Here is an 11,178-nt window from a genome sequence, read left to right on the forward strand (position 1 = left end):
ACAACAAGGGGCAGAACCACTGGCCTTTTTATGTGCCACAATGGCATCAGCAAACAACTACTTAATCAATATTTGGCCAGGGACACTGAAAACTTTCTTTTCAAATTTTAATTCCTAGTTGTAAAACAACTGTAGGGCAACCAGCAAGATAAGACATTAAACTGACTGCTTAATTGCCTTTTACTGTCTTACTAGTTATATATGCACATTCTTAATAGTTCGTAGATCTTTATTTACTAGGATAAATAAATGACCTGTCAACAATTACATCAAACTCCACTAGCTAAATAATCTCATCCCATGACACACTTTAACTCTAATGTGTCCTCAGTGAGTTTTAATTTCATTACAATTCACGTTTTTTCTAGGCAGAGTGATTTAAACTGAATTAGCTTAACAGCATGGGGTAAGAGTACTCCAGGGCAAGTAAAGTAAAATGCCACACTCACTCTACACTAAACAAGGTCTTGTGGTGAATTATATTACTGTACATAATTTTTATTAGCCAGAGAACTCAGCGTTTGGGGAACACTTGGAAGCATCCTGCATTTTTATTTCTATATTTTGTTCTTTCTCTGGCCACATGTGTTTGCTACATAGGATTTAAAGTGACATTTACATGGAGAAATTCACATTGACTGGCTTGCTCTGATTTATTGCTTTGTGTTTCACTCAATTTCTTCTTAAATTAACCAGAGAGCACTTTGTAGTTCTGCTTCATTTCCCAATGAAGTTTTATTACACAGCTCTGGAGACTCATGATAATTTATCACTATCAGCTTTATTGGCCTCCCTCTTCTAAACCCTGTTTCAACCCTTATCAATAAGTAATCCCAATACTAAATTAACCATCCCCAAATAAGTGTTAGATAAAAGTGTTGTCTTTGACTGATACAACAGAGAATCACTATTGAGAATCAGACATGGAAAATTATTTGTTTTAAGGATTTTATCAGTATTGGCTTTCACTTTCAGCATTAATTGCTAATTGGCTTTTTATCTAATTAAAACCTTTGTCTGTCTGCTGATTCCATCACTACCTCTGTAAACACAGACACAAAGATCCTTGTCCTCAGTAAGAGTTTTGCCAGAGTTTCACTCGGGATTAGAGTCACACTCTCATGCAGCGGGTACTTTACACTAACAGAATAGAACAAATTTGGGCCCCATTCCTGCCTGCCCCAACCCACGTGAGTAACGTTACACACATGAATAGGCCCTTTGAGGGGGACTCCTCGCTGTTACTCGCCTATGACAGCATTTGCAGAACTGGAGGTCTGGTACCCAAACCACCAAACCCATTTTACATAATAAACCTGAGGATTTCTCCCAGACCTGCTGTTGCTCAGCACATTACAGAGCTGGTTTCAAGAAAAGTCTGATCTCTACTCTGGTAAATTCCTGCTGACGTCAAGGATTCTGCAATCACAGGAGGATCTGGAAAGCCGAAGATACAAATCACGTTTTCAGAGCAAGTCCCAGCCACACGGAAATCAACCAACCACGTTTCTTGCCTCAGCCTTTTCAGAATGACACTAAGTCTAATAGATGAAGATTTTCTAAGCAATCAAATAAGATGTTAACTTGAGTACAAAATCAAGTTAATGAATTGCTGTGTGTGAAGGAATCTTACATTTGCTAAAATAACATTTGGCTTTGTTCTATATATATGCAATTAGAAAAACAAGAAAGGAAGCCCAAAGCAATTTTGTTTGAAGAGGCACTGACTCTTAAGTTGAAGAAAGCGTCCCTAAGACGGCAAAACACGCAAAGCCATCAATAAAATCATGATTTTAAGGAAGGGATATGATGTATCTATATATTCCTTCAGAGTGTCGCTGCTAGATTAACACCCTTTCTTCCCACACCTGAAAGTATTACTAATGCTTGTGTCAGGCGATTAGCCTGCAGTTAGTCTGACAATTAGCACTCTCCTCAAAATCCCCCCCTTCCCAGCTCCCTCCAAGACAGGAGGGTTAGGGCTACTCCCGGCAGCTCTGGAACTGCAAACTTCACTTTCAAGTCACTCTAAACACAAACATTTAGCACCTTTCTAAAAATGCTCAGCATGCTGGGACATCACGCTTGATGGTGAGGTCATTATTGATCACTGAGGTCATCAGTTACTACTATTATTAGCTTAGAAAAAGTATTTGGAAGCAGAAGCCTGGCCCAGAGCCCCGCAGTGATGATGGGTCAGGCAAAAGAAACAAAGCTGTCCTGGGATTGTGTGGCATCACCTACATCGATTTACACTTGTGCCACACCTGGCTTCTCTACCCAGACTATTAAGATATGAGGAAAGAAAAGGGGAAAAGACAGAAAATATTGTTGGCAATATTTGCCTTGAGCCAAATACTGGACTCACTAAGGAATTTTTCTTAATTAAGCACTATTTTCTTGTCAGCTCTGAGAGCCTCAGAAACAGCACTGTTCAAGTTACACGAGTTGATTTCTTAGACCTGCTAGTGACCAAATATATAAAGTATTGTATGAAATTCCAGACTCAAGAAGATAATTGCCTGCAGCCACAGTCATCATATTTCATTCAATAAGTGAATCTTTACCGGGAACACTGAGCAGGGGAACACACTGTGCTTCTCAGCCCACAACAGCATTGCACACAGCACGTAAGTCCTCTCACCACTGTGCCCTGGGACAGGACACTGTAGCAAAATCAGGACAAGCCCTGCATTAGAAAATCACTACCAAAATCTAACTCAGCATCTGCCTTGTCCCAAGCTCCAGCCACTAACCCAACAGTCTACGATGCAGAAATGAATGGGATGACTCAAACTGATATCTGGTGCCTGCATGTTAATCCCCTCCCTTAATAAACTGCCTTTATTAGTTTAGCAATCTAAAAATAACTGGCTGCATGATAGTGACCAATTCTAATCAAAACATCTGCCAGCCCATCTAGCCTGAGCTACCCTTTAGATCATGTGCCACCACTTCAAAGCCTGTGCATCAAGTCAGTAATTGTAACATTGCATCTAAATATTTAAGCTAGGGGCTGGTAGTCGCGTGTCCCATTTACAGTCAGCATCTGTCCTCTAATTCCATTACAGTACAAAGCAAAAATGTTTCCCAAAACTCACAAACAGGAAAAGCATCACACAGCTAGAGAGGCAGCAGCAGCTTGAACTTTCGAGCTGCTGAGCAGGGCTTTTGTGCTAAGGTCCTTTTTCTTTCTCCCCCTTCAAACTCCCCACATACACACACTAAAATAGGGGTGGTGCTGAAATTGTATTAATGTGAGCCTCAGGCACTCAGAAAAAAAGAAAAGAGGAAGGGGAGGGAGAGGGGGGAAGGGTTTGGTCCAAGATGAAAGTAAGAAGAAAATAAAGGAGGCAATTTAGTCTGCTGTAGCCTGAATTGCTCTCAGTACAGCCAAGGGTAGAGGCTCGGGATGAGTAGGGCCCTTTTTGGACGGGTGCGCATGACTGGGGGAGGATCCGCCAGGACAGGGCCCGGGGGCCAATTCCGCTGGCTGGGAACAGAGGCCCCCTTTGAGGCCGGGCGGGGGGGTCCCGGCCCCGGCCCCAGCCCCAGCCCCAGCCCCAGCCCCAGCCCGCACCGCCCGCTCACAGCGGCCCGAGGACCAGCTCTACACCCCATCACTGGAGTGCTGAAAGCCACTGGTTTCTGCCAGAAAACAACAGCTATTTTATGAAGGGGGGAGTTATCAGATTAGTCAGCAAACCAAACCACACATAACTCCCACCAAAGGTACAAGCGACTCCCTCTTCTGTAGCGGTTATGCTAAAAATAAGCCCTGATGTGCCATATAAAGGCACAAAACTTTCTCTCTCATGTTCTTTATTTATGGCTTGTGCCTTTAAGAGAAAATTATCACGCATGCAGAAATACAGATGTGCTATTGTAGAACTACCAGCTTCCTGATACATACACACTGTGACAGTCAAGGTTTTCTTTAAATATATACTCAAAATCAGGGTTGAGGGTGATGAAAACAGAAATGCTGAAATACAGCACGTACAGGGCTGCACGTGTGGCATCTGTAAACCCCGGTGAGAGAATCATATTTAAGTGTCTGCAAAGAGGCTGGAACAGACTCACACGGGGCATACCAAAGTTTACCTACACTTATATATGTGGTGGGAAAAACACATTTTTCAAAAATATCATGTTTCTGTATTCTCTAATCCCACTCTGCTGTAAGTGCTCTCTAAATCTTGAATTAGCTACCATTAAAATGACAATTGTCATCCCTGCCCTCAGAAAAAATGCCACTCCTTGAGCCACCCAAAGGTCCACGGTGAGGAGGGGATTTCAGGCAGTGCCAGCAAACATCCAGTACTTATGTGTGCTCCTGAGCAGAAGAGCAATACTTTGCTCTGTGCTCAGCCTCAGGACTTGCTTTCTGATCTATCCCACAGCCTTCCCTTGCACCCATGCTCTGGGATACCTCAAGCTCCTGAGACCAGAGCTATAAAAATTCCACATACTGCAAAAGATTCACACTTTTCTCCCTCCGTAATGTGGAGCACTCAATGCTGAGCTACCACACGAGGGTTTTGCTGCACAGCCCGTGGATAACCTTTGGAAACACTGCAAGCAACCCGAGTATTGGAAAGGGCATCTGAGATGCGCTGCCAGCGGGCACCCTCGGCCACACCAGGCCTCATAGCCAGGCTAGTGGGCACTGGCAAATATGATCCTGTAGCATCAAAATCCTTAGGAGCACTGCCAGGTATTTCAATAAGAGGGCAGGATGATTTTTATAGATGGGGTGAAATTGAAGCTTCTCAGCTGGCAGTGGGCATTGAAGCAGAACCTTTTTTTGTTGATTGGATACAGAAAGTAGTGGCAGACTTCTTTTATGGTTATTTTTTTCATGTAATGATCTCACTAGTGTGTTGTCCCTATGGTATTACAATACACGTAAGGCACAAGTATGGCAATACATCTTTTCTGGAGCAGCAGAACGCTCACACTGCAGCATCCTGGCCACTCCAGTAATGAGATTAAGCAACAGCTTGCTAGTCAGGGAGGGGGAGCAAGCATTGCTGTGGGAAAGAGCACGCTCTCCCTCAAACTGCCAAACCTTCCCAGGCACTGTCACAGAACAGACAGGATTATCAAAGCTGCTGTTTCCACGGAACTGTCCGGTCACGTTCATGCAGAAAAAAACTGCTTGCCCAGGGCAGGGTAGGGCTACACTACCCCTTTTAATCAAGGGAAATTTGCTACTGATCAAACTCAAAAGAGGCAAAGTAAGACATTCACATCCACAGGTAGTGAAGGAGAAGATACATTCAGGGACAGAATGCAGCCTTCTCGTACAACTGGGAGGCAAGAGTGAGCCCCTGTTCACAACAAGGCATCACTGACTTCCCTGCAAGAAAAAATTTTGGGATTCCATTGGGCTGGCAGGAAGCAGCCATGCACCCATATATAATAGATCAGGAGCCCCCCTTTAAAGTGCAGAGAGTCAAAGAAGAGGAAGATTGTTTCAAAGACAAACAGGGATGGGTTATATTGATAACAAAATTTTTTCTCTTGTTGTCTCTATTAATTACTCTTTGTTCCATGAAGTAATAATATTATCAAAGCTCACTATCTTCTGTTTCTAATCTCTATCAAGAAATTCAGGAAGGCAGCAAAACCAGTTATCTAACAAGTAGGACACTGAATTTAGCTATTTTTCCCTTGATTCACATCCCCCTTGGAGCGATCCTCTGTTGAAGGAGACACTGGAGGAAACTCTGAACCTATCCTGTGGGGGCAGCTAGACCAGGCAATTAAATTGTGTCTTCTGGCCTTAAAAATCTTGTATTTAGTTTTCATCTTCTGCATGTTTGTATTACACATATCCACGCAAACACAGACACACAGAAGATGAAGTTTCTTAAGAATTTTAATAACAGAGTTGAAAACTATATTTTGGGAGAGTTTAGGGGTTTGTTTCTAAAAAACAAGGACATTTCCTACTGTTAAAGAATGGGTTCCAGTTGTCCTTGGATGGCACCAGCATCTCAGATGCCTAGAAATGCTAGAAACACTTTCTGCCTAAAAAGAGCTATTTTTTTTCCACGATGGAGAGTCCATAAAACTGCGTGGAGCATCAGCTATTAGGGGCTCATTGAATAATTCATCCCTCATTGCAAGCCCATAATGTCTTTTCTCAGCCTTTTGTGGGGCTGTTTTCTCTTCTTTTCTCCTTGAATTATAAAAAGGTTGCCTTCTTTTGTTCACATCAAGCTGCTGCTAGCTGAAGCTTTGTCTGTGTAAAGCCAAAGTGTGAGTTTCAATGGACTCCCCCCTCTTTGTTTTCCAAGTTCATCTCCAAGTGTAGATTGTGTATAGAAGGCCTTCTTTGTAAAAGCTGGAAAAGTTGTACAAATGTTTGACCAGCTCATTTGGTACTTTTGTCTCGCCTTCTCCAGTGCCTGTGCATGTGCTGGGCAGCGACTTCCACACAGAGGCCGCCGGCCGGGCCCTGCCCTGCCCCTGCACCCTGGCCCAGCCAGGAGCCGGGCATGGCCGCGACGGGGCAGCAGCTGTCCCCCCGGAGCAGCCCTTCACCTCCGCCTTGTTCAGGTTGCAACCTCCTCACAGCCCCTGGCCAAGCACCAACACATGCTCTTCCCAGCAGTTTTAGCAGCAGAAAAAACAAAACGTGCGGCTCCCTGCCCTGTTCACGACTGTAGAGACTCGAGGCTCCGCAGTCTTTGGCTACAACTGCCCCTTCTATGCAGCTGTGGCCTTTTCCTTGGCTTGGGAAAGGAGCCCCTGCATGGCTGCGACTGGGGAGCTCTGTGGTGGCTCCAACACTCCCTGCTCCCTGGTTACTGAAAGCCAAACTCGCATTGACTCCCATCTTCGTTCCCACCTCCGCGCCATTACTGCACACTGTCGGGTCGTTCCAGCGGGGGAACGGGATGCGACGGGACGTGGCAGCCATGCCATTAGGGCTAGCCCCTCGCCCTACACCTCCCGCTGCACTGGCCCCGGGACAACCTCCGAGAGAAGGGGAATGATACCGACCAGCATCTGGGACTGGTACTACCCCATCCCAGGACCCTACGGAGAGCAGGGGGAAATGGGACTTTACCTCTTTCACTGAGGATGCCATCAATGCTGTGCTTGGCCTTCTTGTCGCCGTCCTCCACCTCCTTCCTTTCCAGTTCAGCCTCCTCTTCCTCACCTTTCCCGAACTTGCTCCGCAGGATGCGGCTGATGGAGCTCACTTTGGGGGGGAGTGCAGAGCTGTGAGCGGCTCGTCCCCAGAAGCCCCCCCCCGCGGCGGTCGAGCCGAGCCGGGGAGCCGAGCCCCCAGTCAGAGCCACTGCCCGCGCCCCGCAGCCGCCATCAGTCGGGGCATTGGGGAGGCAGCGGCCCGCTCCCCTCCCCGCGAGGTTTCAGGAGGCATCGTCCCGCACCGGATTCCAGGGCGGGCACAGCGGCTCTGAAGTATCTTTTTTTTTTTTTTTCCCGAGCCCGGGTGGTGGATGATAAGAAAAGGTCGCGGACACCCGCACAAATACTGCTTCGGCTCCATGTGCCCCCCCGCCCCATCCCACAAGTCATCCACCGGCACAGGGAGCTGTTCCCCATCTCCTACTTCCCAGCTCCCCGACTCCGGCAAGACACAAGCCCTCCTGCGGCAGCAGCCCGGCGGGGACGGCGGGGAAGCGTCAGGAGGAGGAGGGGAGGAGAATGAAATTACAATTTAATTGAAAACACCCCGTCGAGCACAGGAATCCTCCCAGGACATGCCAGCCGCTCCGTGGGCACTGGCCCGGCCCGGGGCTCCGATCCCGGGGAGTCGGGGTTCACCCGGGTATCGGGCTGCCCCCCCACCCCCGGGCTGCCCCCGACCCTCCGGGACGCGTCCGAGCCCCCCGCCCCGTACCTGACGGCACCGTGTTGCGGTCACACACCCCGTCCTTCAGCAGCTTGTCCCGGATCTCCCAGCTGAACATGCCCGCGTTTTCCCGCTTGTATTCCTCGATTTTCTTCTCAACATCCGGCGTCGTCACCTGCTTCAGTAAAGACAAGGCGAGCGGGCACAGTCTGTAGGGTCAGAGGCGGTCGGGGGAGCCCGGTGTGCCCCGCCGGGACCCCCGGTGCGGCCGGGGCCTCCCGCGCCACCGCCAGCGAAAGCCGACACCGGCCCCGCTTAGAAACCCCATTATAAAACACCCGAGGACGGGCAGGGTAAAATCAGAGGGGACACAGAAGGTAATAACGGGCCCGCATAAGACAAGCAGTCCTCGCGTTAAACGAAACGTCGCAGGAAGTCTTCCGGGGCTACTGGGAAGGTGGGACCGAGCCCTCGGCACGGAAAACCCCGAATTAGGCAGCACTGGCTGCCGTGCGTCCGAGCCGAAAGTCCCGGGTAAATTCTGGGTCGCGATTAGCAGAGGACTTCGGGCAGCGAAGCCCCAGCTTAGTAAAGTTTCGACTCAACAAAGGTTGCAGCGCCGAACAAAAAAACAGCATAATAAAAAAATCGGAGAGGTTCGAGTACCGAAAGGTTCCTTCGGTGGCCTCGTGGTTTTAAGATAAAGCTAAAATCAAACAAAAGAACGGTCTCTGGTCTGGGAACAACCTTATGTTCGGATAACACGCTTATAAAAAATTACATCTACTGCCAACACCGAAAGGAAAAGTTCGGGCATTACTACTTTAGAAGAAACAAAGGGGGAAAAAATCTAGCAACAATTTCCAACAGAAACATAAGCCTTTACTGTAATGGGAATGAAAAGCTAGAGGAGAAGGCTAATCTTGGGACAAGAATTCGTCTGCATTATTGCGAGCACAAACTTTTCGGCGGTGTGGCTATAAATACACGTAGCTTTAGAGCGGGGAGAAAAAGTAAACAGAACAAGAGAAGGAGCGGTAGGGAGACAGACAGAAATACAGGTCGTTTTGTTGCGCTTTGCACCGAAAGTAGGAAGGGCACGATCCCGCCGCGCTGTGCCAGCCCTTCACCGGACCGATCGCGTCCCGGTCCGTCCCGCAGTGCCGAGCCCTCCAGTGGTCCTGCGGGGATGAGTGTAGGGCATGCGGGGCTTTGGGCAGCCAAGCGCTCAAAATAACACCCTTTTCGCCCTAGTTTCGTTTGAGATTTTTTTTTTAATAGAGTTTTCTTAATTAAAGTATCTAATTTCCGCGAACTCCAACGACATTTTCTAAAACCTCGGAAAGTTTGTGAGCAACAGGCAGGGACATGGCAAGGGTGCTGTGCCCCATGCGTGTCTATGCCCACCCCTGGCCCTCCCGGTGCTGCCATCCCGCCTGCAAACCCCAGTGCCGGCCAGTCTGGGCCGTGTCCCAGTCGGGCCTCGCTCCCCTCCACCGCGGCCGGGGTTTGCCCGGCTCCGGGCGGGCAGGAGGGGCTCACCTTGGGCTTGCTGCCGCCGATGGCCCCCGGCCGGATGGAGCCCGTCTCCTGGTACCTGCAGAGAATTTTGGAGACGCAGCCGTGGGACACTCGCAGCTGGCGGGAGATGACACAGGGCCTTATGCCATGGTGGGCCATCTCCACTATCTTGTGCCGGATATGGTTGGGTAAAGGCCTGCCATTGATAAACACTCCTCCGAGCTGATTGACTCTGCCCTGGCCTAGAGGGGTAGAGACTAGAAAAGGAGGGAGGGGAGGCAGGGGAGTAAACGGCGTTAACGTCTTCTTCGGATCCTGCTGCGTCTTTTTTTGTTGTTGTTGTTACTGGGTTTTTTGTCGTTACTTTTCTATAAAGCAACTCTCTCCCGCCCGCCCCGCCGCCCCGCAGCGCGCCCGGGGCCCGCAGCTCCCGCGGAGCCCCCGCCACCACCCCGGCGGGCAGGGAAGGGCGGCGGGCACATACAGGCTTCACCTGTTGCACTCGCGCCCGAGCTGGCTTTCAAAGCCCGCCCGACTCCAGCGGAGAAGGGGGAAGAGATGCGGGAAGGCCGCGGTGTCCCCGGCGGCGCGGTGGGAGCCGCCGCACCGCCCGTCCTCCCTCGGGCACGGCCTGAGGGTCCCCGGCACTGCGCGGCCCTCGCACCGTCACTGCCGCGGGGAAGAGCGGCCACTCGCAGCAGCCCGGCCCGCCTGGGACATGTCCACGGTTCTAAAGTTCCTTTCGATTTCGTTCACATGGCTTTTATTTGAGTTTAATTATTTTTTCTAACTTCGCCCTTACTTTTTCTCAAACTTTGGGCTCCCCAAACCACCGCCCTTTCACTCCGCTGAAGAGAGGACTCAGGGCCCGCTGCGCTGCCGACCTCCCTGTCGGTTCCTCCCGCTCCCGGGATGGGCTGCTCTCAGTGAGCGAGGATGGAGCCGCCGGCCCGCAGCGGCCCAAGCCCTGCCCGTCCTGGGAAAAATCCCTGCCCTGACAGCCCGGGGGAAACCAGGCGGCTGTTCTGGAGTCCTCCGTGCGCCGGTTCTGGCGGGCCGGGGGATCCGCTTTGTCCCAGAGTCCCGGCACGGAGCGCTTCTCCCTTTCCCGACCGGGAGCAGCCCGAGCGCGGCCTTACCTTCCAGCGGGAACCCGCTGCGGGGGTAGTTCTGCCCGGCCCCGGGGCGCATCATCCTGGGGACAGCTCCGGCCAGAGTTGTCATCGCGGCGGCAGCGGCCGACAGGGTTATATCCAGGTGAGGGCTGATCTAGGGGAGACCCGCGCTGTCAGCGGGCCCCGCCGAATCAGGAGCGGTCCCAGAGGGGGTGGGGGATGCCGCCGAGGGGCGGGGAGGAGGCAGCTCCGCCACTGCCCCTTTGTCAGTGACCCGCGCTGCCCCGCACCGGGAGGGCAGGGGCCGGGCCGGAGCCCCGCAGGGTGGCGCGGCTGGGCGCGGGGGGGGCGGGCTGGCGGGGCGGGGGGCGGCGGCGCGGTGCCCAGCGCGGTGCCCGGTGCGGCGGGAGCGGCGGCCGCGGGGCCGGGACCATTTATCGGCTCCGTGCCCGGCGCGGCTCCGCCGCGGCGCCGCCGCGATTGGCCCGGCCCGGCCGCGCCGCCCCCGCTGATTGGGCGAGCGGGGCGGCTCTCCCGCATCGCCCCGGCCCGCGGCTCCCTCACACCGGCACCGCGCGGCCCGGCCCGGCTCGGTTCGGCCCCGGCACCCCACGGCCCGGCCCGGCTCGGTTCGGTTCGACACGGCACGGCAAGACACATCCCGCGCTGACCCCACTGCCAGAGCCGTGCTGGGCCCTCTCGCCGCAA

General features: G+C 51.7%; 1 protein-coding gene across 1 annotated transcript; it reads right to left on the bottom strand.

Annotated features, from left to right (window-relative positions):
* Positions 1-7,081: 7,081 nt before the first annotated feature.
* LOC108500912 (paired box protein Pax-3-like) lies at positions 7,082-10,672 on the bottom strand (the record flags this gene model as incomplete). Its single annotated transcript, XM_017822274.1, has 4 exons — positions 10,495-10,672; positions 9,377-9,612; positions 7,883-8,009; positions 7,082-7,216 (listed from the first exon to the last, which is right to left on the bottom strand). Coding segments are annotated over exons 1-4 (583 nt in total), but the record flags the coding sequence as incomplete, so codon positions are not given.
* Positions 10,673-11,178: the final 506 nt, after the last annotated feature.

This window comes from Lepidothrix coronata, unplaced genomic scaffold (genome assembly GCF_001604755.1).
Source record: "Lepidothrix coronata isolate B3197 unplaced genomic scaffold, Lepidothrix_coronata-1.0 Scaffold97, whole genome shotgun sequence".
In the NCBI taxonomy this organism is placed as follows: domain Eukaryota; kingdom Metazoa; phylum Chordata; class Aves; order Passeriformes; family Pipridae; genus Lepidothrix; species Lepidothrix coronata.